The 27,548-nt window shown below is 42.9% G+C and overlaps 2 protein-coding genes and 1 pseudogene across 5 annotated transcripts in view; 2 read left to right on the top strand and 1 right to left on the bottom strand.

Moving 5' to 3' along the window:
- The first annotated feature begins 4,361 nt into the window (after positions 1 to 4,361).
- LOC132527827 (non-histone chromosomal protein HMG-14-like) lies at positions 4,362 to 4,824 on the top strand (annotated as a pseudogene).
- A 1,121-nt stretch (positions 4,825 to 5,945) lies between these two features.
- On the top strand, positions 5,946 to 6,491 carry FANCD2OS (FANCD2 opposite strand). Its single transcript, XM_060164272.1, is given in 2 exon segments — positions 5,946 to 6,382; positions 6,384 to 6,491. Coding segments are annotated over 2 exon segments (534 nt in total). The 5' UTR covers positions 5,946 to 5,956.
- A 1,040-nt stretch (positions 6,492 to 7,531) lies between these two features.
- Positions 7,532 to 27,548, bottom strand: part of FANCD2 (FA complementation group D2) — a 55,187-nt gene continuing 35,170 nt past the window's right edge. For 3 of the 4 annotated variants that reach the window (XM_060163867.1, XM_060163865.1, XM_060163868.1), the window contains 17 exons: positions 27,428 to 27,540; positions 26,078 to 26,221; positions 24,673 to 24,789; positions 23,793 to 23,921; positions 23,534 to 23,652; positions 20,055 to 20,165; positions 18,814 to 18,944; positions 17,350 to 17,443; positions 16,582 to 16,704; positions 15,650 to 15,743; positions 14,877 to 14,948; positions 14,124 to 14,162; positions 13,081 to 13,155; positions 12,028 to 12,102; positions 10,912 to 11,058; positions 9,427 to 9,522; positions 7,532 to 7,963 (listed from right to left, as the gene is read on the bottom strand). In XM_060163867.1, the coding sequence (XP_060019850.1) occupies positions 7,898 to 7,963; positions 9,427 to 9,522; positions 10,912 to 11,058; positions 12,028 to 12,102; positions 13,081 to 13,155; positions 14,124 to 14,162; positions 14,877 to 14,948; positions 15,650 to 15,743; positions 16,582 to 16,704; positions 17,350 to 17,443; positions 18,814 to 18,944; positions 20,055 to 20,165; positions 23,534 to 23,652; positions 23,793 to 23,921; positions 24,673 to 24,789; positions 26,078 to 26,221; positions 27,428 to 27,540 (1,745 nt within the window). In that variant the 3' untranslated portion in view covers positions 7,532 to 7,897. The remainder of the gene's footprint in view (positions 7,964 to 9,426; positions 9,523 to 10,911; positions 11,059 to 12,027; positions 12,103 to 13,080; positions 13,156 to 14,123; positions 14,163 to 14,876; positions 14,949 to 15,649; positions 15,744 to 16,581; positions 16,705 to 17,349; positions 17,444 to 18,813; positions 18,945 to 20,054; positions 20,166 to 23,533; positions 23,653 to 23,792; positions 23,922 to 24,672; positions 24,790 to 26,077; positions 26,222 to 27,427; positions 27,541 to 27,548) is intronic. The other variant, XM_060163866.1, reaches the window with a different exon arrangement.

Here is a 27,548-nt window from a genome sequence, read left to right on the forward strand (position 1 = left end):
AACAACACAACATGATGTCCCACCTTACAATTATGAAATGAACAAACGTTATTTTTTTTAACGATAATACTCAGTGTTGAAGAGGGTGAGGGGAAATTGGTAAACTCGTAAATAGCTGGGCACACTGTAAACTGGCACAAACCCTTCGGAAGGAAATTTGTAAATTGTTAGCAAGAGCTGTAAAAATTTTCAAACTTTTTAACCTAGGTATTAACAAAAGTATTGAAAAAGAAAAAACACTTTATGCACAAAGGTGTTCTTTGAGGCATTATGTGTTTTTTAAAAATAAATCTCAACAGTTGGGGAATGGCTAAACATTGGTATGGCCACTTAGAGCAATATTATGCAGTCATATAAATGCTAATTATGAAAAACTGTGGCAACATAATGGAGATGATAAATGAAAGGGAAAACAAAATGCATGTGTTGTTGTTTTTTAAATTGCAACTATGCAAAAATTATATCTGCTTGAGGACAAGAAGGATATACCAAAAAAATGTCAATACCTAGTTTGTTAAGGTAGTGAAATTATGTGCAATTTTATTTGTTTCAGGGAATATTTACAATCTGGTTTGTATGGTAAATGCCTTTTAGTTTTTTTTTTTTTTTTTTTTTTGCCGTACGCGGGCCTCTCACTGCTGTGGCCTCTCCCGTTGTGGAGCACAGGCCCCGGAGGCGCAGGCTCCGCGGCCATGGCTCACGGGCCCAGCCGCTCTGCAGCATGTGGGATCTTCCCAGACCGGGGCACGAACCCGTGTCCCCTGCATCGGCAGGCGGACTCTCAACCACTGTGCCACCAGGGAAGCCCTGCCTTTTAGTTTTTAAAAAGTGATGAACAGTCAGATTTCTTCTAGCAGTAGCTGGGAAGAAAACATTACTAGCAGTCCTGTACTCTGGTAGAAGATCTTATAAGCTATAATGCTGCTTTTTTAAAATATAAATTTATTTATTTAATTTATTTATTTTTGGCTGTGTTGGGTCTTCGTTGCTTCACGCAGGCTTTCTCTAGTTGTGGCGAGTGGGGGCTACTCTTCGTTGCGGTGCGTGGGCTTCTCATTGCGGTGGCTTCTTTCATTGCAGAGCATGGGCTCTAGGCATGCAGGCTTCAGTAGTTGCAGCACGCGGGCTCAGGAGTTGTGGCTCACAGGCTCTAGAGTACAGGCTCAGTAGTTGTGGCGCACGGGCTTAGTTGCTCCGCTGCATGTGGGATCTTCCCGGACCAGGGCTTGAACCCATAGTCCCCTACCTTGGCAGGCAGATTCTCAACCACTGCTCCACCAGGGAAGCCCCTATAATGATGCTTTAATAGCTGTTACCTCACTGGATCCTCACAAACCCTGTGGAAGGAAGTGAGGAAGAGGTTTCCAATTTTACAGATGAGAAAACTGAAGTCCAGGGTCACAGAGCCAATTAAGTGGTGGACCTTCACCAGCTGATTCCAGACTCCATTATCTTTTCATTGTACCACTCTTGAGAACAGGTTAAAGTCCATCTGAGCTCTCCCACATTTTCATGTAAATGGTTTCTAAAATAATAATAAATATCGATCCTAAATATCAAACGCAGGCATCCAGAAGGCTCTCTGCCATTCAGTCCTCCAGTTATGGGTTTGCCAATGTGGTACTTCTTCATTGTAGGAATTGTTCCCAACGCGTGATGCAGGGCTTCACAGGCAAGCTTCAGGAATGCTCTTGGTGCAGCAAGGAGTGCTTCCGGGTGATAGACTGCCTCAGCATAAGGGAGACAGATCCCTATCCTTGAGTCTGTCACACACTTCACAGAACTTGGGGATCTTGTCACTGACTCCAGGTATAACAATCAGCGTGAAATCAAATTCGTGAAGAAATGTTTTGATTGTATTGTGTGGTCATTTGAGTTGCCTTTGCAATCATGTGTACTTGGACCATTATTTGCATGGCTATAGGTATAGTGTGTGCAGTGTGGCAATGTTGCTGGCTACTGTAAAAACATTATATGGGCTCTCAGCAGAGCAAATGCGGCTGTTGTCACGAGAATCCCTGGATGGTGCAACCAGAATGTTGTGTTGCATGATACAGACCAAACTGATGTTGTAGATCATCAATAATATGAAGTATGGGAGATTCTGGCTTTCTATACATGTATGGTAGCCGTGGAGGTGGAGTATCAGACTTGGAGGTGATGGCAAATGGTACCTCCAGGAATACATCCCTTAATGTTGGGCAGATTAGACAGAGGACTGTGGTGCAGATTGTCATAACAGCATGAAGCCTTCTCTATCCAACAATTCTTAATCATACAATTCTGCTTTGGGGGACTTTCATTTAAAAAACACAAGTGGGCTTCGCTGGTGGCGCAGTGGTTGAGAGTCCGCCTGCCGATGCAGGGGACACGGGTTCGTGCCCCGGTCTGGGAAGATCCCACATGCCGCGGAGCAGCTGGGCCCATGAGCCATGGCCGCTGCGCCTGCGCGTCCGGAGCCTGTGCTCCGCAACGGGAGAGGCCACAACAGTGAGGCGCCCGCGTACCAACCCCCCGCAAAAAAATAAAAAACACAACTGTGCAATAAAAACTCCTGTTTTGTTTGCTTTTTAAATAACAAGCATCTCTTTTATTCAAGAGGAAAATAAAAATAAACTTACTGGGTGAAAAAAAAGTTGCAATTCAAAATCATCTCAGGGGACTTCCCCGGTGGTCCATTGGGTAGGACTCCACGCTCCCAATGCAGGGGGCCCGGGTTCAATCCCTGGTGAGGGAACTAGATCACACATGCATGGCGCAACTAAGAGTCTGCATGCCGCAATGAAGATCCCAAGTGCCGCAACTAAGACCCGGTGCAGCCAAAATAAATATATATATATATTTTTTGCGTTACGCGGGCCTCTCACTGTTGTGGCCTCTCCCGTTGCGGAGCACAGGCTCCGGACACGCAGGCTCAGCAGCCATGGCTCACAGGCCCAGCCGCTCCGCAGCACGTGGGATCTTCCCGGACCGGGGCACAAACCCGTGTCCCCTGCGTTGGCAGGCGGACTCTCAACTGCTGCGCCACCAGGGAAGCCCGGTTCTGCCCAATATTTAGGCTGGACATTTGATAAAGCCTTTTCCCTCTGGCCCTATTTCCTCTTAGGAGACAAGTGAGGAAAGGCTCCTGGGATTTTTCTTTTTTTGGTCATATGCTCAGAGGCGTTAACGCCCTCCACCTGCACCTTGCCTTGGTGGTGTACCAGAGCAGCCCTGATCCTGGATGTATGCTCCTAGGGTCATAATATCAAGCACCAGAAGCCTTCCACAGCCTGTTTGGAATAGATAACTATCCCCTGGGTGTCAATTTCTCATCCGAAGGCAGCCCAGATATTTGAGCAGTATGCACAAGGGCCTGCATAGATCAGGAGAAACATACCAGTTGGAGGAAATCAACAAATCTCCTTTCTACTAACCACTGTCAGGGGCAGGTCTTCTGGTTTGAAAGGTCACTAACAATTCCCTTTAAAAAATGAAAACTTACCGTGTCACAAACTATGGTGGAGGTGTCAAACTTTTAACAGTATTTCCTGGGCAATTACTGGATGGGATGGGATCAGATCTGCTGCTACCTTTGAGGGAGACTAGAGAAGGGGCAGAGAAATACACTTGACTGGAAAGAAAAGGGATATGCTATGCCCCTTAACATAATAGGTAGGTGCTCAAAAAATGTTAGTAGTTGACAATTTTAAAGTAGAAAAATGGAAAGTCCGAATTCTACTTGGATAAATTTTGCGTTAGCAACATCCTCCCAGCCCTTTCCTTTATCTCCAAAGGGCGGGGCGGGAATCAAGTTCTTAACCAGTGGGTCTTTCATAGATAAGAAAAAAACAAAAACAAAACACACATAGAAGAACCAGAAAAATCTTTTATAAACTTTAAAAGACTGGCCTTTGGAATTCTTTTCCCTCCCAGCCTGGTGTAATTCCTCTGAGGTGGTGTATAAGTAGCTCAGGGCCCTGAGAGAGCTGCTCCCTTGTGTCAGAAAAGAGGTTTTTAGGGCCAAGAGCAGACTGTCTCCATAATTAAGAATAGTAAAAGCTGAAGTTCCTTAAAGGAACAGCATAAGAAGTTCTCAAACTACAAGGTACATCAGACCCTGGAGGGTTTGTTTAAATGCAGAATGCAGGGTCCTTCCCCCCCAGAGTTTCTGATTCTATAGGTCTCAGGTGGGGCCCAAGAATCTGCATTTCTGCCAGATTCCCAGATGACTGTCATGGTTCTAGTCCCTGAATCATACTTTGAGACCGCCCCCGCCGCGGGTCCCAGCAGCTCGGGCGGCAGGAGGAGCGGCAGCGGCCAGGCAGCCCAGCTTCGCGAAGGCTCTCGGCACGCCGCGGCCCGCCCGCCCCGCCGCCACGATGCCCAAGAGGAAGGTCAGCTCGGCCGAGGGGGCGGCGAAGGAGGAGCCCAAGAGGAGATCGGTGAGGTTGTCAGCTAATCCGGCTCCTGCAAAAGTGGAAACGAAGCCAAAAAAGGCGGCAGGAAAGGATAAATCTTCCGACAAAAAAAGTGCAAACAAAAGGCAAAAGGGGAGCAAAGGGAAAACAGACTGAAGTGGCCAACCAAGAGACTAAAGAGTTACCTGCAGAAAATGGAGAAACTAAAAATGAGGAGAGCCCAGCTTCTGATGAAGCAGGAGAGAAAGAAGCCAAGTCTGATTAATATCACACACCTGGTCCTATCAGTGGTCCCTGTTTCCCTTCTTGTACAATCCAGAGGAATATTTTTATCAACTATTTTGTAAATGCAAGTTTTTTAGTAGCTCTAGAAACATTTTTAAAAAGGAAGGAATCCCACCTCATCCCATTTTTTAAGTGTAAATGCTTTTTTTTAAGAGGTGAAATCATTTGCTGGTTGTTTATTTTTTGGTACAACCAGAAAATAGTGGGATATTGAATATGGGAGGCTTTGATTCTCTTGGGTGTAGCTTTTATATCCTATAATACAAAGCATACTAAATGGCAGTTTGGAGTCAGTTGTGCATTTAATGTCTTAAACACTTTAAATTACTTCTCTTCCCACGTTGTTTTTGGTAGAATTGTTTCCTAAAGCAAACCACTCACCCCTTGATCTTGGCTCTCCTGGGCAGAATTTTGTGCACTCTGTAACATCTTTGGTTGTGGTAGTCCAGTTCTTCTAGTAACTGTTAATGTGCTGTGAACGACCGACAATTTGAGTATGTAGTGTATGTGATTATTAAATTGTGAATTAGTGGGACTTACGATGTAACAGCATATCAATATTTGAAGATATTGGTACTTGATATCCTGTGAAGGAAAATTTGCCCCCAAATTTTAAGCTGGAAAGTCACTGGAATAACTGTTCAGAAAAGAATCACAACTACATGATTTTTTAGGTTTTTGGTACGTATGTTGAGAATTGTGTACAAGTTGAAATGTCTGTGTACTGATCCTCAAAACAACCAATAAAATCTCAATTATGAAAGAAAAAAAAAGAATCATACTTTGAGAACCAACGGTATAAATACATGGGATTTAGAGTCACAAATATTTGGCAAGACACACCTTTCTAAGCATCCATCCACAAATAATGTCTCATCATGAAATGCCAGCAGCTTCTGCCACCTGAGAGGCATAGATTCTGACTTCAGCAGTTATCAACACAGCACAGATCCTAATGCTGAACAGGGACACTCCATTTTGGACACATCTATTTCCTCATCTGTAAAATGGGTACAAACCTACCTTCAGAGGCTTGTGATAAGGTTTAATAAAGTACACATAGCAGTTGCCAGATTCAATACTTGTCACTATCCTCTACTGCCCTTTATAGAATTACTAATATCCTAACATCTATTGGAATCTTTTCATGAGAACTATAGAGTAAGTTAAAGTCAATAATGAGACAGAGATGTGAATTTAAACAGCCATGCCCTTGCCAAAAGCATGCTAGGAAAATTCCATGTTCTGATTCCTCTCCTCTAGGACTGTCAATGGCAGGATACCAGCTCTGGTCACCATGGACCCCACTGGATGAGGGCTTCCAATGGCTGCAGCATACAACACCTACACCTTCCAAGCACCCCTTTAGGGCTTCCCCCTGTTTCCCCCACACCCCTTCTAATCTTGAAGTGCAGCTGTGCTTTCAAGAGGTCTCTCTAGTTCTAGACAGTCCATTCCTGGAGCCTGGGGTGAGTCCCAAGTTGCCCTGCCACACGTCAGAGCTCCGAACCATGAACAACAAGAAAGGGCTGGTCAGGAAGCTTCAGCCTGTCTGCCTCAATGGAGTGGATTCTGTCTTTGGCAGGGTCATCACGGCTCAGCTGCCAAAGTGGACTGGGACCTTCAGAGTTTCAGACAAGTCAGCCGTTTGCAAAATCATCAGCCGGGAGCACCAGGGGCCCACTGGACTTAAGGAAGCCTCAGATTCAGATGACAGTGACCATGTGCAAATAGATGCTGTGCTCCATCCTCTTGCTGTATGCGACATACAATAAGTGCACCTTTGCCTTGCAACACTCCAAGTAAAGTGTCCCCATCTGATCCCCATTCCTCACACCACGCCTTTTGCTATGTGCCTGAAGCTTACATAGACCTTTCTGTGTAAAGGAAACTGTGTTTGCCCCAGCCATCTTGCTTCTCAGTCAAACAGTGACAATTCAGGAGCCCCCCTCCTCTCTTCCTGTCCAAAAATAGGCCAGTGACAGAGCAAGGGAGAACATTTCTATTGTAAAGCTTAACAACCATTTAGAGTCAAACTAGCATTGACATGTACATGTAATAAAGAACCATTAAACAAACCATATAAACCAATGAGCCTACCGTGAACTCTTTTCAACACTGAAGACCACAATGAGTTGGGGAAACAAAGAGTGTCAAGGAAGGAGATTATGGATTTCTATGTACATGAGGATGAAGGGGTCAAAAATCTGTATGTGGGTCAACGATTAATTTAAAAAAACAAAAACAAATAACCTCCCCCACCATAAAACGAACAAAAAAACCTAACCAGCCACACCCTAATACTACCAGAGAGTACAAAAGTGGGTACAAATATAACAAATATTAATATTTACAGCCTGGCAAAAAAGAACTTGGTAGCAGCACTGAAACTGGGCTTTCTGGCAGAAGACATGAGAGTTCTCCATTTTAGCTGAAATGTACTCCTAATGTTCTATTTTTAATAAACTATAAGTAATTTTGTAGCATTGTTCTAACTAGATTATAGGTATAACTCAGAATAATGTGGAAATAAAATAAAAATTATATATGCAAAGTTAACATGAATTTGATGCTGCCTTTTTCTCCTTTATCATATCTACATGACCACCAAAAATTTAAAAAGCAGCCAAACATTCGACTTTCTTTGGGCATTAAAAGAAATTCGTCACTCCTCCAAAAAAGATCACAAAATATCTTCTCATCTCAAATAATAGGGTCCTTGTAATAAGGAACATATGATTGTAATTGGTAGAACTGATGTGTTGTACCAGTCTCCATTATTTCTCTGCACAAACACCAATTCAGTTCCATCTATGAAGGAAATTCGAAAATAGGAATGAGGTAGCTGAGGCAGAACTTAAAACAGAATTTATTTGTAAGACTGGTACAAGCCTAAATTCTAGAATAAATCCAGAGTTTCAAAACTAGCTCCTGAAGCTCAGAGTCACAGCACTGCCCTGAATTCAGGAGGCTAGCACAGCACTGCCATGTTTGCCTAAATTGGTAAGTAACACTACATTCGAATTCTGAGCCACGGTCTTCGATGTTAGTAGACAACCTGTGAAATCCACAATTAAGTTGATTCAATAAAGCCCCTTCTTTAAGGACAAAATAGGATGCTTCCTGTTAGAAAGGCAGACAGCAGATTTGAAACCCTGAACACAAAATGGTAAGTAGCTGGCAGAGATGGGGAGGGAGTATCATTCTGTGGTCTAATCAGAGTCATCATCACTCTCTTGCTCCTTTTCTCCATCACTTGCTTCATCTTCTTCACCGTCCTAAGAGGCAAAGGATAATTAAGTATTTTAGGTCATCCGGGCGACGCCATGACTTGCAACACTGCTCCCACAGCATATATGACTGTATTGTATCGTTGTTAAAAACAGTGATAGGTTTTAAACCATTCTTTTGAGAATGAATGAGGCTCCCCCATTCTTGTATCATGGCCTCTAAGCCAAGACGATGGAGGGAGCCATTTTGATACTGACTTATGCCATTCTGCAACCCAACCAAATATGCATGATTTGTAAATAAGCCACGGCCCTCCAGCTCCACTGCATGTGTGTGACATAGGAACAAAATGGGCATTCAATATAGAATGAAATGTTTGTTAAATTCAAAATCCAATAGGAATCCAGAGTAAAATTCTCTCTGGTTTGTAAAATCTAATCTGGGAGGCTTGCTTATGACAAAGCACCAAACTAATAGGATACTGTCCGCCTCAAAACTATTTTATGGGGACTTCCCTGGTGGTGCAGTGGTTAAGAATCCACCTGCCAATGCAGGGGAGACGGGTTCGAGCCCTAGTCTGGGAAGATCCCACATGCCGCGGAGCAACTAGGCCCGCGTGCCACAACTACTGAAGCCCGTGCTCTGCAACAAACAGAAGCCACCGCAATGAGAAGCCCGTGCACCACAACGAAGAGTAGGCCCCGCTCGCCGCAACTAGCGAAAGCCCGCATGCAGCAGCAAAGACCCAATGCAGCCAAAAATAAATAAATAAATAAATTTATAGGGAAAAAAAGAAAGCCATAAAACTTTTTTATCAGAACAAGGTGGAGATATTCTATACAAATAAAACAGAGGACCATGTAATAAAAGAATTTTTCATACTAAATAGTCCTTACGCATCAGCCTCAAATTGCATTACAAACTGTATCCACAGCAGGGGTTCTTAAATCTCAGCTTCTCTGTATCTATAACCCACCTGAATTGTAACAAACTTTAATAAATATATACATTTTTCTTTAGCTTTCTTTAAAGTCTCAAAAGCATTGGTAGTAGCCCAAAAGAGCATAAGGACTCCTACTCTTACTTTAGTCCTCAGTGGTAGCAGCTTTTGATTCTGTGCTTTAGCTTTCACATTGCTATTTTAGATATTCAAACAACATGTTTAAATGGTTTAACTCATTCTTCTCAACACTTAGAGAACACTTTGACCTCTTCTTATCTCCCCTCTAAAATGGTTTCAGATATGAATTCAGGAGGCTATAATGGAAGGGAACTTTCAACTCTATAACATATGCTACAAACAACTCCAGATACTCAAGTTGTGATTAAAATATTGAGTGATTATAATATCGTGTGGGTTTTTTTCTGGCCCCCACAGAATTCACATCAGCACAGAAGCTTTTTTGGAGGGAATGGAGATGGGCATAGAAGTATCTGATTATAAAATCAAGCAGGGAAAATTCTGCACTCTCTACCATCAATGCCACTCTGGTGCCTTTTACAGACATACCTCTGTTCCTTTGCTCTTGGAGACCTGGGATGACGTATCATCCTCACTCTCATCTGCTGTGCTCTCCTGGGAATTCTGGGATATAATCTCTTCACCCTGAATGTGAATGGGCCAGGACAAACAGTGGGTTATAAATGATCACATATGGGGTCTCAAGGGGAGAAAGGCTTAGTTTATAGACAAAGCAAAGAAAGATATTCAGTCATTCAAATATGGTCAAACACGGACACCAACCTGTGATCCAGCATCTAGAGAAGTGATAATCAACCCAAGATTTCTAAGATGCTTGTGGCTCTGATACAATATGTAGTTTTAAAGGTTCATCTTTGTATTCTAATATCATACTAGTTTTACAAGGCCAGACTGTATTGGTGACTCTTTCAGGTAATGCTGAATATGGTTCTAAAGTTTCCCAAATACCTTAAGGTATGTGAGCATGAACACCAACACACCAATCACAAATGGCCATGTAGAGGCTAAAGGATGGTACACTAAAATGGTTTAAGAACATCAAATCTGGATCAGGACTGTTTGGACTCAAACCCTTGCTCCACTCACTTATGGCTGAATGATAAGTTTACTTAACTTTGCTGAGCTTCAATTTTCTCATGGAAGCAAGAGATTGAAGTGAAGAAAGGAAGCTAATTCTCTGGGGAGCTATTCTTTTCATACATAAGATTTTTTCTTTTCTTTTCTTTTTTTTTTTTGCGGTACGCGGGCCTCTCACTGTTGTGGCCTCTCCCGCTGCGGAGCACAGGCTCTGGACGTGCAGGCTCAGCGGCCATGGCTCCACGGCATGTGGGATCCGCCTGGACCGGGGCACGAACCCGTGTCCCCTGCATCGGCAGGCAGACTCTCAACCACTGTGCCACCAGGGAAGCCCAGATTTTTTTTTTTTTTTTTTTGTCGTATATAAGATTTTAAGACTCAGATGTTGTAAGCATGAATGAGGAGGGCTTGCACTGTATTTGAAAAATGCTATAACTCCAAAGTAGTAGTATAAGCAAAACAAGATTTCAGCCAGTCAGTCAGACAATTGAAAGAACTAAGAAATGCTCATTTGTTAAAATTAGCCAGAGAATAATTTCAGGAACAAGACAGACTGGTTTTAGGGGAAAAAACCCAAAATAACTAAACAAACAAAGTTTTATATACAAAAATATTCTAAATCTACCCACATTAGGGCTTAAAGGTATCCCTCTAGCTATGGAAGGAGGTTTTCCTGATCTGCTCCTCTATGTCTGAGGCCTTGTTGATATCAATGGTATGTTTTGGTGCCTTCGCTGCCTGGGATGAGGAGTGCAACCTGCAACCAGGGCCCAAAGGCAATGTACCCTAACGTTAAGAGCTAAACAGTCACAGATTTGAGAAAAGCAGTTTTGAGTATTGAGAGAGTGGGGCTTAGGTGACCTTCCTTAGATACTTTCCAATGCTCTCACAAAGAAAGGAAGTAGGAGATTACTACTGGCGGGCTCCCAGGCTTACCTGCAAGTCCCGGTTTTTGAGATTGCCCAGCCAAAAAGCCTCTCGGCAATTGTTGAGGATGAGCGTGGCTTTCACTCTGCAAACTAACAGCTCCAGGGTCTTTTTGAGCAAAGGCACATGCTTGGTGAGTTTCGTGTCCTGGTGAATCTGAATGGAAACAAATGCATCCAACTCATCTGGGTTTATCATCATGCTTTCACATTTCCTATACAGAAACTTTTGAATTCCTGACAACTTGAACACTGAACAAGACCATATGCCCTGCCAGTACAGGCCAGAGACATGTTCCATCAAAGAGCAGTAGTCCGGCAGAGTATTCCGAAGAGAATGGCAGCTGTCCTTCAAGCTAAAAGAGCCTAGAAGACATACCACCAACACTTCACGGTTCCTCTTCATAACCTCTTATTGATCAATTATCAATGAATTTACGTAAAATATTCTTGAATGTATATTCTACTGATATTAAACAACAGAGAGTATCCCTGTTTAGCTGAGGGAGTCCTTATAAAATTCCACTGTTCAGCACCTTAAAAAGTTAGAACCAGGGGAGGAAATGAACAACAGGAACTGGGCTTGCCAGTGACTGCAGCACTCCATGGTTCTGTGTTCCTTCACACAAAAAATGATTGGCTCAACTCCAGGCTTCAAGTGGAAAAGTCCTTTAATGCTAAAATGTTCTCACAAGAGACAGATGTGTTCCTTGACAAGTAAGTAGTACAGCTGAAAAGCTCTAAAAACAGCTGCTTTTAGAACTACCTCTTGTCTCCAGCAGAGTCATCACTTACATAATATTCCTCCTGCCCAGAGTACTTTGTAGCAGTTACACATTCACCAACATTCTCTCACCAAAGAAGCGCTCCTGGAGGAAACAGGGCTATGGAGTTTGAGTCAAATTTCAGATGCAGAAATTCCCCTCTAGATGATTACCCAATCTCTGCCAGCAACTGAGAATTTGACCACTCTGAATAAACTGCCTTTGGACAGACATAGTCCCAGAAATAAAGGCTCAAGAGGGGTAAAAAAGGAAGAAGGCACTGGAGCCCACGGATCTCCAAAATCACAACCACAGATTAAACCAACAGGTGGGTTGGTGGTGTGACCTGCTTTCCATCTTACCTTGGAATGCCCACACAGGTGATGAAGCAGCCTTGTATTCAACTGGAAGGTTTCCAGTAAACTCAGAACATCTTCCTATAACCAACAACATTTGTAAGTGCCATATGAAACGTTCTCATTTCATTTTATATGCAAGATATTCTTGCAACCAAGGGTTCCAAAGAGGATCAAGCCTGCGGGTTCCAGCTGTATATGGATAATCATCTCTTCTTTTTTTAAAATTGAGGTATAGTTGATTTACAATATGTTTCAGGTGTACAACATAGTGATTCACAATTTTTCAAGATTATGCTAGACAATTATCTTAATTTGGCCCTCAAATAGGAGGAGGAGTGATCACTGGCTATCCTCCCCTTTATCTTTCTGAGTTATGAGGGACCAACCAAATATTGTGAGAGTGTTTTGCAAAGTTCAACTTGCTAAGTATGTGTAAGAAGTAATCATCTCTGTTTCTGTTCTTTTTATTTTTAAATTAAAATTTTTGGCTGCACCGTGGGGCACGCGGGACCTTAGTTCCCCAACCAGGGATGGAACCCGCACCCCCTACAGTGGAAGCGTGACGTCTTCACCACTGGACTGCCAGGGGAGCCCCTGTTTCTATTCTTATTTCACTACTCTAGTCTTGGATCCCACTTGGGTAAAAAACTCTCAAGACTCCGTTATAACAAGAGTTTAAGACACAAATGAGGTTTTTTTCGTTCGTTTGTTTTGTTTTTAAATTCCCAAGACCAGACTTAGAGAAGCACACAGGAATAAGCAAATGACATACTAATATGTGAGGTCCTGGGACTGCAGTAGCACAATAAAATTAAGCTAAAAAGAACAACCATCCTCAAGTCTGTAGGAGAAGTAGGAAGGCGGACGTACTATGGAACATTCAGTCCTACATGGGCATCTCTGGGGATAGGTGAAGTGACCAGAAGTACCTAAGCAGATCTGTGGCCCAGAACCTGGGCAAGGGGACCACCCCCATGCCAGCCCAGGAATCGCCGTGGACATATCTTCTGAACAACTGTACAGGGCATATTTTTGCTCTCTGTTCTCAGTTCTTACCCGATGTTTTCTAAAACTGAAGTCTAGGAGAGGCATACACTGCTTCAGAAATGCTTCCACAAAGAGACGCCCGTACTGAAGAAGAGAAGAGACACACTGGTGATGACCTCTAGCTGAGGTCTTTTACCTGAAAGGCCCCTGCCTCAGGCAGCATAACATTTCCCAGACCAGGGGGTTTATTTTCTTATTTTTATATATAAAAAATAAATTGGAAAGGGTCCAAAAGGTTAATTTGGAGAATGCAGCTTAATGCAAAAGCTAAATGGGCCTGCTAACTAAGCCCCAGAATTAGGCAGACTTACCTACTCCAGACACAGTCAATGCACAGGGGTGTTGCTCAGCTTGAGAATGAGGGCACAGAGGAACAGAGGGGAACCCCAGCTCCCTGAGGACACCTTTCTCTCAAGAGGAAAGAACTGCGTAGAGCTGAGAAAGCACATGACCACTTGCCCAATTTACCAATCAGGTAAATGACTCCCCCTTCTCACCCATCTCCCATAATGGCACCAGGGTGGAGTGAGTAAAGAGGAAGAGAGAAGCCAGGAGATAATGAGAATGGGGCACCATCCACAAGAAGGAACTGTCAAGAGTGGGCCTAGAAGCATTCTCCCTATAGTGTTCTTTAGCTCTTAAGCTATCAAAGATTTGATGGGTTTACCATCAAATCTATGGCTAATCTGGGATATCCCCCGGCAGAGGAGTTCAGCAGATACCAGAACACCAGCTCCCACATTGATAAGGCCATACATGGGCTTTAAAAAGAGCAATCACCCACTCCTCCTTCCTTTCTATTGCCTGGGAAGGAATGGCAGGGAGTGACTACTGCTCCTGAAGCCACTAATCCTATTTCTAAGACTAAGTTTTCAAACTCATAGTAAAATTGGTTTCTCTTGTCATCCAACTAGTATGGGAAAACATATCCATGGTCTTTTCTAGACTACCTGATAGCACAGATTCTGGAGACTGGCTTTTGGTCAAGGTATTAAGCAATTCCACTCAGTTAACTCACAGGAAGGATAAACACTAAAGAGGGCCGGTCTCACCTTCAAACATACATGCAGAACAGGACGGCTGTCAAACACCTGTAGAGATGAAGGACAAGAAACCAAAGCTGAAGCCTGCTCCTCTGAGCACCCCAGCCTCCTCCCCACCATGCAAAGCACAGCTCTGAGTGTTGCAGAGACGTCTAAAATGAAGAAGGCAGGCCAATATGTCAACAAGTCAATTACAAAGCAGAACGAAGGAATCCCTGTAACTGAAGTTCAAGAAAAGGAAGAGGGGAGCTGAGAGGAACAAGGAATTGATTCCAACTGGGAATGTTAAGAAGATGGCATTGCAGAGGCCCCAAACCTTGATCTGAAGCCTGAAGAAAGAGTAGATGAGGCAGAAAGGAGAGAGAGCAACATTCTAAGCTGGAGAAACAGTCTGAGCAAAATCATGGAGTGGGGGAGAGCACAGAGTATGTGTGAGGGATAAAGAAGGCACTCAGGTGGGAAGAGGGACACAGTGGGGAATGTGCTCAGACCCACGGCGGGGTGGTGGTGGCGGCGATGACACGGGGAAGGACCCATTAAATAGTAAGTGCTGTGGCACAGATGGGAAGGAGGAAGGCAGAGAAGGAAAAGACACTGCTCAGGAAGAGGGGAAGGGGTTATCCAGGGTGGGTGGGGCATAGGGAAGAAGATGTGGGAAGCAGATCCCCAAGGGAGGCTGGGGAGAGTCCAGTTTGGAAGCCAGGCCCCTTGGTGGTTCCTGCAATTAGCCAGTGAGATGAGATAAGGAGCTTCCATGCTCACCTTTATCAGGTTGATGAGGATACTGAAGTCTCGAACAGCCATGTTCCAGTAGAGGAGCTTCTCTTCATGAATCTAGAGGCAGCCAAATATACACACACCTCTGAATCACAGCCAAATACTTCTCTTACTGTACTCCTACTAATATACGGTTCTTGAACTACACAGTTATACAGAGATTTAAGCCAATTATCCTCCTACAGAGATGTGGCAACCAGTGCACCCACAAGATGGTTCTGAGGCCTGCATGTATATGGTAACATTAGGGTATCTTATAGAGACTTTCTAATAAGAGGACCTCTCTTCAATAATTTCCAAGTAGGAAAAAGCCTCTGCAACATACCTCTGGGCCATCAGCTCCCTGTGGCTTCTCTGATTCCCTAGGCAAGCCCTATCTCCCAGCAGGCTAGCTCGGTTCTGGTTAGCAGGCTACCAAGGCCCAGGCTACCACAGCATCTCAAACAGGCTTGCTCACCTCATGCCAGATCACAAGTTGCAGCCCGGTATATGAGGCTGCAACCAAAGATATTTTTTTCCAGACTAGGTCTATGGAGTCCCAAGTCCCCTGGGAAGTAGCCAGGGAAAACAGAGCCCAATCCTCACTTCCAACCAGAGGGAAAGGAAATTAAACCAGAAGCTCTTTGAAAAAATAATCCTGGATCTTAGTAACTCGAAGGAAATAGCTTAGGAGAAAATTCTGGACCCAAGGAGTAGAAGAATCAGCAGCTTCCAAGTAATCCAGAGTCTACTTCTTGGGGTGGGAATATCTGACTTACCTGCTCCGAGTCTGCTGCTGTTCCAGCCTGAAGACCTTTCACTGTCTTCTCTAGTTCAGCCATCATCACATGGAAGAAAATGACAAACGTGTGCCTAGAAGAGAAAAGGATGATGCCCACACAATGATGCACTGCTCAGAAACAAAGTCCTGGGAAGAAGCCAGGGAACCAAAAGTTATTTCCCTCCCCACCTCTCTGAATGTCCTTTCACTAGGGTCCACCCTAAGAGGATGTGAGAGTGGGAAGGATTTAGAAATGAGCCGAGAAGATGACCTGTAAAATCAGAGGATTAAGTTCATGAAGGGTGAGTGTAGTGGTAAACAGCAGGAAAGTAGTGGTGAGAAGATCTGAGTTTAAGTTCCTAGTTCCATATTTACTTTATTGCCTGTATCAACTGAGCAAGCCCCCTAACACTCATTTTTCTCATCAGTGAAACAGGGGTAATGATACCTACCTCACAGATTCATCAAAAGGATCAAGTGAGATAAACGATGTAAGAGTGTGTTATAAACTGTGAAGACCATACGAGTGTCAGATAACCACTGATATTATGAGACACAAAACCCATTAAGTGAGACATATATGGTTAGATACAACAATCACTGTATCCTTCTAAAGATGGCTAAAATACTGGAAAAGTAATTTCACATTTAAAGGATGAAAGCACTGATAGAAGTCTGGTGATTAAATATCCAATGCCGCTGAAGACTGTAACTACTGAAAATTCATTCCTCAGTAAGGTCCTTTCACATGGGCTGGCTAAGAGCTGCTTGGAGAGAATGCACAGTAGACACTGTGTGTGTTGAATGAATGATTGTACCTACCCTCTGTATCAGAACTAGATGAAGAGTAAGGTAGTTATTTGGAAACTACATACATTAGACAGTGTGATTCTAACTTAGGGAGAGAACAAGAGGAGAGTACTCCCTTACCTGGTCAGTGTAGGGAATGTGGAGGAAGATGCCTCTTTAGGAGAGCTGATCAGCTCCGGGACACCAACACCAGCGATCTCCTCTATGGCCTTCAGAACACTGTCTGTGTGCTCCAGGTAGATGCTGCATTGACAGCCATAGGAGTATGAATGCATGTTACAGAATTCCTAAATCAAGATTTCTTTCTTGAGACATTACCAGGTACTAAGCTTTAAAACAACTATTAGCATTTATTTTACTTTATTTTTTTTTATTTTTTGGCTGCACCACGTGGCTTGTGGGATCTTAGTTCCCCAACCAGGGACTGAACCTGGGGCCATAGCAGTGAAAGCGCCAAGTCTTAACCACTGGACCGCCAGGGAACTCCCAATACTTATTTTTAATAAGGATTCCAAATACTTGTCAGGAGGTAAAGGAAATGATGTCTCAGTTGGAAATACAGTTAGACACCTTGAAAGTGATGGCTGTGTCTTGGATATGGTAGGCAATAATAAATATCTGACTCACTGGTTAACAAGGCAGGATACAACAGCAGACTCCCCCACTTCCTCTATGATTTGATTTAATAAAGAACTAGCTGACAGTATAAAACAGAACAAGAAGATCTGACAATCCACATATTCCAAATTATGTTAATTTCAAACCTACTTCACTGCTTCCAAGTTACCCCTAACCAAGGTAATTTCTCAGTTTTTGACCAGACAAGGGATCTGAACAGTGGCAAAATGGAAGGCTATTTGGCTTGTGGACAGAAACTGAGCCTCTCACCTAAGCAAAGCCTGGAGCTGGTCATTAGGAATGCCGCTCTTCTCTTTCTCCCCACTTGGCCACACCCGGAAAAGGAACTGTCTGGCCAGGGAAGCTGTTGGAGAAACAAGGCAAAGATATCTCATTCATGGAAAATGAACTTCACTCTTGTTTTGTAGGCTTTTGGGGATGACTGACCAAAGGGATTATTCCTTTATATTTACTATGACGTTCCTGGGCTAACAGACAATTTGAAAAAAAGCTGTCATGAATTCCTGCTCTACTGGTTCTTCTACCAGAAATAAACCCATTTCTCTAAGACTCAACATGTCGCACCCTCTTACCCTGTCTTGACACAAACGTGAACCACACAGACACACAGAGAAAAGGAATGCTGCTGGGCAGTGGGAAGTCCATCTCAGCTCCTCCTTGGCAGGCCAACAAGCAGTGGCTGCTTCCTAGATTCATACCAAACCCTCCCCTTTTAAACAACAGGGAATAATAAAGGTTTGTTTTGCATGTTCTCCTTGCTTTCTGTCTGTGCTGCCAATTAAGTTGTATCAGTGAGATGCATTCCAAGAGCTGTGTCAAAAGATAGTTAAAGAAAAAGATCAGGGGGACTTCCCTGGTGGTCCAGCGATTAAGAATCCGTCTTGCAATGCAGAGGACGCCGGTTCGATCCCTGGTCGGGGAACTAAGATCCCACATGCCACGGGGCAACTAAGCCCGCACACCACAACTAGAGAAAAGCCCTCACGCCACAACTAGAGAGAAGCCCGTGCGCTGCAACGAAAGATCCTGCGTGCCACAACTAAGACCCAACGCAGCCAAAAATAAATAAATAAAAATTTTAAAAAAATAAAAGAAGGGGGCTTCCCTGGTGGCGCAGTGGTTGAGAGTCTGCCTGCCAATGCAGGGGACATGGGTTCGTGCCCCGGTCCGGGAAGATCCCGCATGCCGCGGAGCGGGTGGGCCCGTAAGCCATGGCCACTGAGCCTGCGCGTCCGGAGCCTGTGCTCCGCAACGGGAGAGGCCACAACAGTGAGAGGCCCGTGTGCCGCAAAAAAAAAAAATTAAATAAATAAATAAATAAATAAAAGAAGGAAAGAAAGAAAGAAAAAGATCAGGGATGGGGCCAAACCTTTCTTTACACTTAATTCTGATTTCTCCTCTCTCTCCCATTTTATTAACTTCACGGTTTATGGCTTTCAGTCAAATGTCTCAGATACTTAAGAGGAAAAAAAAAAAAAAGAAGGACACAAACAAAAGCCAAACAAAATCTAGCCAACTGAACTAACCACACTCAGTCCAGTCAATGTCAGCAGACATCAGACATAGCTCCTTCTGGAAAAATGTCCTTCTTGGTATAGCAAGAGAGCACATCCAGAGTTATGGACAGATTTGCTTATAAAATTTACAAGGTCCTAGGAAGCCCTAAGTTTACAAGTCTATTCATGAAAGAAAAAAGAGGATATGGCCCATCACCAATTTTTCCTTTGTTCTGAGTAGGAGCTGTAGATTTCTCCAAAATGACCATCAAAAGTCTGATGAGATAAAGAGCACACTGGAAACTGGGAATGCTGAGATGGAAATTCTGCAAGTAATGGAAGCTCTGGCTGTAAGGAGACAAGAAAAAAAATAAAAAACAACACCACAAGTATTACAGATGTGTCTAAATCCATGAGTTATCCAAGTCCGCTTAAATGCTTGATGGTCTAATCAGAATCCTCCTCATTTGCAGGGGCTTTAGTAGAACCTTCTTTCAAGACCTTACAGAGACTATAACTTTGTATAAAGAAAGTTAGGGCATGGAGGCCAGAGCTCAGCGGATGGAATGATGGCCTTGAAGAGGTCATATATGCCAAGATACCCAAATGCTAGCATAGGCCATGCTGACTATATTATTCTCAGTGTAGAATAAATTACTTGCTCTTTAAGGCATTATGCAACACACTGAGAATAATGTTTAAGTTTTGGGTTCATAGGGACAAAGTGAAAGGAAATGATAAGGCAGAGAAAGCAGAGCTTCTAATAAATGTACCATAAATGGCTAGCTTTCAATGCTCTGAAGTAATGGCAGATGTGAGTCACAATTAATCCAAAACTGTAGGTGAAATAAAACTAGAGTCAACTCCTGATTGATTGGTGGAAAGGAATTCAAACAAATTTAAAAGTACTGTATTGAAAATGAAATAAGGCTCTATAGGCAGGAATGACAAGCATTGACTGTGGACCCAGTGATGGCCTAGGCTATCAGGGGAGGTAAGGGAAAGACCAAGGTGCTCTGGTTCAAGCTGGGGTAGAGGCTGGAAGCTGTGCCCCTTAGAGCTCCTTCTCACCTCCTGTGCCCTCGGCCTAGGCTCCTTTTCTTCCAAGATGAGGGAAATGGACAGGTAATCAGTGGTAACTAACTGCTACCTAATTACCCAATCCTACTAGGAGACAGAGTAGGTCCCTGGATAATCAAGAGCTGACTACAGATGGCCAGTGCTTTCATCAACATTACCTGAAAAGGCGAACTTTACAGGATGAAGGGTGCATAAAGATTTAGTTTGATTAATTCAACAGTTTCTAATGCTTCAGGATATATCTGAATACACACATGAGAAAGCTCACAAAAATGAGGAAAAGTCACTGAAAATACCAAGTTATCTCCAAGAAATCTTGCCAATCTTATTCCTAGGAGTTTCTTGGGACAACACTCAGGGATATGTGGTCTGACCCACCTAAGCAGCTCCTCCAAAGCTTGGTCAGGCTCTCCTGGCTTCAGTCGGTTAGCAAGGACCTCAAGGGCTGAGTATAGTAAATTAATATTTTCAGGTTGAAAAAATCCGTTCCTAAGGGAAAGTCAAGGAAAGGTAGTTTAGCTCAGTTTCAGGAAGATTACGTGGACAGCAGTTGAGGATCCTGGCCTCCAGTCTGTACCATCGATAAAACAGAAGAAAAAGGAGAACTGAAGTACTGAAAGTACTCTAGTGCTAAATTCAGTCACTGCTGTATCAGACTAGAAGCTGAAGCGTATAAGAAAACATCTTTCCTTAAGGACCTAACAGTCCTCCTAGGATTATTTTCAAGGCAAACAAAGCTCTCCTTCATTCTTTACATTTTAGAGATAACTATCAGTCTTCTCTAAAAAAACAGGAATAACTTTGTGAAATTGCTTAAATCCATGTCTAATCCATAGTAGATGTTCAGCAAAGAACTTATTCCTTCTTCTGTATTAAGTCAAGTCTTGACAATTCTATCTTCAGATTATCTTTCCTATTGTCCCTTCCTTTCCAAGCCAAGGCCATCACTCTAGGCCAGGCCCTTATCATCATCCCATGCACAGATCACGTCAACTTTTTTTTTTTTTTTTTTTGGTGGTACGCGGGCCTCCCACCGCCGCGGCCCCTCCCGTCGCGGAGCACAGGCTCCGGACGCGCAGGCCCAGTGGCCACGGCTCACGGGCCCAGCTGCTCCGCGGCACACGGGATCCTCCCGGACCGGGGCACGAACCCGCGCCCCCTGCATCGGCAGGCGGACCCCCAACCACTGCGCCACCAGGGAAGCCCATGTCAACATCTTTTGACTGGTCTTTTTGATTGCCTTTCCAATCCCTTTGTCCTGCATGCTGCTGCCAAAAGGATTTTCGTAAAACACTGCTTTCACTATATCATGGCTGTGATCATAAAACTCCAAAATTGCTTCCCTGGACAACATTCAAATTCTTCTGCCTGACCTTCAAGGCCCAGCACAATCTGACCCCCTCGATCTTTCACTCCTCTAGAAACATTTCCACATCACCAGTGGTAGCCTCTTTTCCTTTCCACAAATGAATTCTGAGGGCCTCTTATGGGCTGCAGGTTTTTCAGGGGGGGAGGTGGGGGGTGGGGATGGCTTTATTAAAGTATAATTGACATACAATAAAATGCATGTATTTAAAATGCTGAATTTGATCAGCTGACTTATATATAAACCCATGAAACCACCATGGCACTGAAAATAATAAACATATCTACTACCCCCAAAAGTTTCCTCATATTCCTTTGTAATCCATCCCTCCTTCCATCCTCCCGCCCAATGCGAGGCAACCACTGAACTGTTTTCTGTCACTAAAAAATTATATGCTTCTTCTAGAATTTTATATAAATAGAATCAAATACTACATACTCTTACGGTCTTGGTTTTTCTTCACGATAATTCTTTTTTCATCCATGTTGTTGCAATGTAGTATTCTACCACATCAACATACCACAATTTGTTTATCTGTTAACTATTCGATGGACATTTGAATTGTTTCCAATTTGGGGCTATTACAAATAAAGCTGTAATAAACATTCATTCACAAGCCTTTGTGTAGACACATGTTTTCATTTCTCTCGGATAAATACTAGGAATGAAATGGCTGGGTTGTATGGTAGGTGTATATCTAACTTTTTAAGGAACTGCCAAACAGTTTTCAAAAGTGGGTGCACCATTGTACAGCTGCACCAGCAGCATGTGAGAGCTCCAGTTACTCTACATCCTTGCCAACGCTTGGCGAGGTAAACCTTTTTAATTTAGCCATTCTGTGATTTTTACTTGCATTTCCTTAACAACTAATACTGCTGAATATCTTTGCATGTGTTTATTTGCCATCCATTTATCTCCTTGTTTCAGCATCTGTTCAAATCCTTTGTCAGGCACTGTTTTTAAGTACTGAGGATATGACAATGGCTGGTCTCTGCCTTCATGGAGCTCACAGTCCAGCAGGGAAGACAGATCAACAAGTAATTATAATAAAATGTGATCAGTTTTATCGTAAGAGTATTAGCAAAGAAGTGGGGATAAGAGAGGCAGAAAGGAGACTTACCTGGCCTAGGGGGTCAAGGAAGATGCCCCTGAGGAAGTACAGTTTAAATCCAGATCTCAGGGATGATTTAGAAAAGACTGGGGATCAAGGAGGGTGAGGATCCTGGTAGAAGGATGGGTATGTGTGGAGCCTTCCAGGTAAAAGCTATACAGGGTGCTGAAATTAATCCAGTACAGCTGGAGGGCAGAGTGCAAGACAGTGAGTAGAATAGCAGGAGTCAGATAATAAAAGGCCTTAGAAGCTGGGTAAAAGAGTTTGAACTCAAGAGAAATCTAATGGCAATCAGAAGCCAAAGTTGCGCTAGGATAAGATCGGGTTTGTGTTGGGAAGATCGCTTTGACTGCTGCGTGAAGAAGGGACCGAAAGAGGACAGCTGGAGGCAGACAGACCAACTGTGAAACTAATCCAGTCCTGGTGACAGACGACAGAAGTCTGGAAGCAGTGGAGGAGGAGAGAACAGGTGGTCATTTAGGTGTTATCTAGAAGACAAACTCAGCAGGATTCTGTGATCAGATGTGGGAGAGAGAAAGGGTAGACAGTAGAGGAAGGAACAAAGAATAACTCCTGGTTTCTGGCTCAACAACTGGTGGCGCCATCTATCTGGCCAGGGAAAGCCGAAGGAGATGTGGGAAGGAAGAAACACTTGTTTTGGATGTGATGAGTCTGAGGTGTCAATGACATATCTATAACGGGGTGCTGAGTAGGCAGTTGGAGATAAATGCCTGCAGCTCAGAAGTTAAATTTTAGCACGAATTTAAGCTTGGGTGAGACTGCCCAGGAAACCTGTATAATGAGAACAGAGAGGCCAGGACCCAGCCCCGAGGAACAAAACCATTTAAAGGACACACCTCCCTCGTTTCTACTTTTGTCCATGCCATGCTTTCCAGTTTCTTCCTTTACCTCCCAAAAAGCCATCTACCCTCCAAGGGCCCCGTGAAGTCCCATGATTTCATGAAGGCACCCCTAAACACCCCAGCTTACACAGCCTTCAGCTCTTTACCTCATAATCTGGAATTTATCTATAACTTGTTTAATAACAACTTCTTAACTGACAGTCTCTCTGGTGCTATTAGGGAAAGGTTGCCACAGCAAACTCACTAAGAATCAGACGGCCAGATTTGTTACAGGTTAGCCAAAAGCAAGTCATCTGATTTTCAGATGAGTTAATAATAGTGACTCCGTAAGACACAGAGCGTGCAAGACCAAATGAAATGATGCAGACAAAACCACTACAGAAAGAATAAGCATCATATTTACATAAAATTTTGGAGCCCTTTCCTTCTTTTCTATACCTCGGTGCCTTGGTGACTGTCAAGCAGAAGCAAGGACATACTTGATTATCTCTACCTACTGTACTTGCCACATACTCACCAAGCAAAAAGTCCATGTAAAATCTGCAGTAGCCTCTGATAGCAGGAAGACATTATGTCGTACTCCTGACCTTTAATTCCTGGTCCATCAACTACATCATGATTCTTAGCAGTTAAGCACTACAAGGGAAAAATGCTTTTAAGACTGTTGCTTCAGCAATTGCCCTCATTCTCCTTCAATATTTCTCTCAGCCAAAAATGAAATCTCTTGTTCATTAAGCGATTTCTAAGTCTCTATAATGATAAGATAGGCTTCTGACCTGAAAATAGTTGTGAATGTTCTCCAGATGGTTACACATGGGGCTCAGCAGTTGAACAACACTATGAGCGATTTCTGAGGCAGATCTCTGGTGGAGATGTGAGAATCCAATATTCCGGTTTCCTTTGCTCTATAATAAATTCAGAGTTACGAGGGAAGGAACTGTTGGATAGCTTCTCTGAAACTAAGAGTTTATTATAGAGATTAATCAAACCTTGTGCTACCGGGTAGAATGGACAGAAGAAATTAGGGATATATTTTGACAGAGGGAACTCACTCAATCTTCAAATAACCAAGAGATTGGCTTTTAGAGAGTACAGACAGTGTTTGAGAAGTATAGACCCAAAATTACTAATGAGATAAAACTCACACGAAAATAGAAATCATTTAGGCTGATAAGAATGTACAGCAAATACTAAGTATAAGAAGAAAGGATCAAGTAACTAGATATACTAATTTTAAATGTTTACACCTAAAACTTACACATTTTGTCGTTTGTGTCATCCCACTGCTTCCCCAGAGGCTACATGCATTGGTCCATTACATACACACTCGAGATTCTGGACTTCTCTAGACAGCTGACTACTATGCTGAGGCTTGGGCAAGGGCTTAGTTCGGGAGGGTGTTAAAACCAAAACCCAAGCAAAGAACAGGATTCAGGAATGCTCAGAGCATTTAGAAATACATTTTCTGTTTTGGGTGGCTTTTCTGTTTTCTCTGTTTCAGAGTTCCTTTCTAAAGCAAAATGAACGTGGGCTGGCAATGGGGCTACCACCATGCTACCCAAAAACAATACCAGAGAAAGTGACAACTTACTCACTACTAAGACCTCCTTGTTTCCAAATCCAGAGGCCAGGGCCTGTGCTCCTGCCTGTACTAACCTTGAGGAAGGGGACTCTCCTGGTCACAGAAGGTGTTAGCATGTTCTCCAGCTTCTGGGCAAGATCTTCCAGCAAGAAAAGCAGCTCAGGGGGCTGAAGCTGCACAACTTCTGTAGCCTATCACAAAGAGGAAGGAAAGAGTAATTCCCAGCATGTCCTAGCCATCTTTCTGGGGGACACATTTCATGTTTACTCTTTACAATGGGTGAAGAATCTGACCATTACCAAAAAAGGGGGAAATTCTGCCCCACCTCATATAAATGGCTGTAGTACTCTGTCAACAAATCAAAAAGTCATGCACTTCTTAAGTAAAACAAAATTTAAAATTATTAAATGGGAACGAGGCAGTATAGTTTTAGAAGACACACTTTTGCTCTAGAAATAAATGCCTCTGGTGTATCCTTCCACCTATGGACCCGTGATGCATTTCCTAAGTAACTTGGGATAAAAAAAATGACTAATTAAAGGGAATTTTGCTTTTCTCTGTTCATTAAGTAATTCTTTCATATTTTCTTCCACCATATTTTCTTCCACAAAAAAAATAGTTTTGCTACTATTAATTCTGGGCAGGATCCTTATAACCATATTACACTACCATAAGTAGAATGGGTCAAGCAGTCTCACTTCAAACTTTTCACTCAACATACAGCTATGGAGAATCTCCAAGTACAGGCTGACGCAGAAAGACTGAAAAAAAAAAAAAAAACACTCCATTTTGAAGGAGCTTACATTCTTGAAAAATCTATGGTAAAAATCCATGCATTTTCTCAAAAAAATTTTTTTTAACCTGGAAAAACTCTACTCTCTGGTGAAATCCCATACCAAAAGGTACCTTCTCTGTGTAAATGTCTTCTACTTCCAACTTCATTATAAATACCATTCTCTCCTCAGTTTCACTGGTACTTGGTTCAGACCATCAATATACAATGTACTGCTAGTTGTCTCCTTCCTTTATTAGATTATAAGCTAGCTGAAGGCAAGCATCATGCTTACGTAATACTGAATTGCCAATATCTAGATTTGCATCAAAAACAAAAAAGGCCTCAACAAACACTCATGGACACTGAACAAATGTCACAAAAAAGTGAAAAGAGCATTGTGTAACTATAAATCACAACAGTGTTGCTCCACAAAAGTAATCTAAATAGGTTATTATTAGTAACGTAAAGTAAGGATCACATCATTAGCATGATCTTTTGTAATACCTAATGCACTATAAAAAAACTTAGACTTATAAACATCAAGATGATGAGGATGATTATTCATCCACACTTGCACATATAAAGGCTTTGGAGGCCAGAGTCCAACTTCTCCCAGGGTCATGGTTTTCTTTTGGAAAAAGGAATAGAGCTGAGGAACTTTCTGAAATAAGATTAAGTTCTGGGATCTCAGCTCTGTCACTTACTTCAGTGTGCATTTCAGTATCTAGGATGAACTTGGTCACGAGCCCACAATGCAGAATAGAGAAGACCTCAAGGTCCAGTTCTCGGAAAAAAGCGTGGTAATTCTGTAATGATACTGATGTCTTTTCTTCTTTCCCTCTGAACTCCTGGGAGGAAAGTACCAGAAACCAATAGAATAAGGCTTCTATATTAATCTAACTTTAAATGAAGATTTCAAAATGCAATTGTGCATTTATTTTATGTAAAAAGTTACAGTTCATCACATCCTTTTACCAACTTCCTTTTACCAAAGTCCCTAAATATTCCTGAAACAGATCACGTATTGTAATATTGGGATATAGGTCACACATCGATACTCAGTTGGTTTCCACTTAGGGATGAATATAGACAAATCAAGGCACTATGGTGTGGTACAGAAAACTATGAGCTTAGGGGCCAGAAAGATTTGGCTTCAAATCCTTGCTCAAGCACTTATTAACTGTGTAACTTTACACAAGTCACCTATCCTCTCTGGATCTTAGTTTCCTCGTCTATTAAATGTAAATATCAATACTAAGCTTGAGTTTTTAGGAAGATTAGAGGAGTTACACATAAATTCTCAATAAACAGTACCTAAAAAACAGAAATAATTGGGATCCATGTGGTTTAGGCAATTTCACAAACCTACCCTGTGGGTGGTACAATTACAGGAAAAGGACCTACTGTTTATTAAGTATCTGTATTAAGAAACTGTACTAATGGGCTTCCCTGGTGGCGCAGTGATTGAGAGTCTGCCTGCCGATGCAGGGAAAACGGGTTCGTGCCCTGGTCCGGGAAGATCCCACATGCCGCAAAGCGGCTGCGCCCATGAGCCATGGCCGCTGAGCCTGAGCGTCCAGAGCCTGTGCGTCCAGAGCCTGTGCTCCGCAACAGGAGAGGCCACAACAGTGAGAGGCCCGCGTACCGCAAAAAAAAAAAAAAAGAAACTGTACTAAGCATTTCATGTTATCTAAATTCATTGAGAAAGAGATAATCTGGGATCCGAAGAGGAAAGAGGCTAAAAGAAGTATATCTTGTACTACATACAAAGAATTTGCTAATTGCTACAAGTGAGAATTCAAAGTACTCCTGGGATGCAAAAAAGGGAGTAATACAATCAAGAAAATAATTAGAAAAACAGTGTGTGGTAGTGATAAATGTTTGGAGTCTAACCCAAACTCTGCTACTGAGAGGGTCACTCCAAGGCCTAGGAGAGTTTGTTCGTCTCTCTTTTCCCTAATCCTTCTCTCTGTAAAATGCATAGGATAATGCTGGCCCTTTGTTAATCTCACCGGGCTGTCACACACCTTCATAGATACCAGTCATTCCAATACCTTTTCCAGCTGGCTCCTATCAGATGGTGCAGGGTCGCATTCTGAATTATCCTCCTTTGAAAGTGGGTCAGGGGAGGATGTTTTGTTGCCATCTGCTTTTCGCTTCCTTCCTCCTTGTATT

The sequence above is a fragment of the Lagenorhynchus albirostris genome, chromosome 10 (genome assembly GCF_949774975.1).
Source record: "Lagenorhynchus albirostris chromosome 10, mLagAlb1.1, whole genome shotgun sequence".
Lineage (NCBI taxonomy): Eukaryota > Metazoa > Chordata > Mammalia > Artiodactyla > Delphinidae > Lagenorhynchus > Lagenorhynchus albirostris.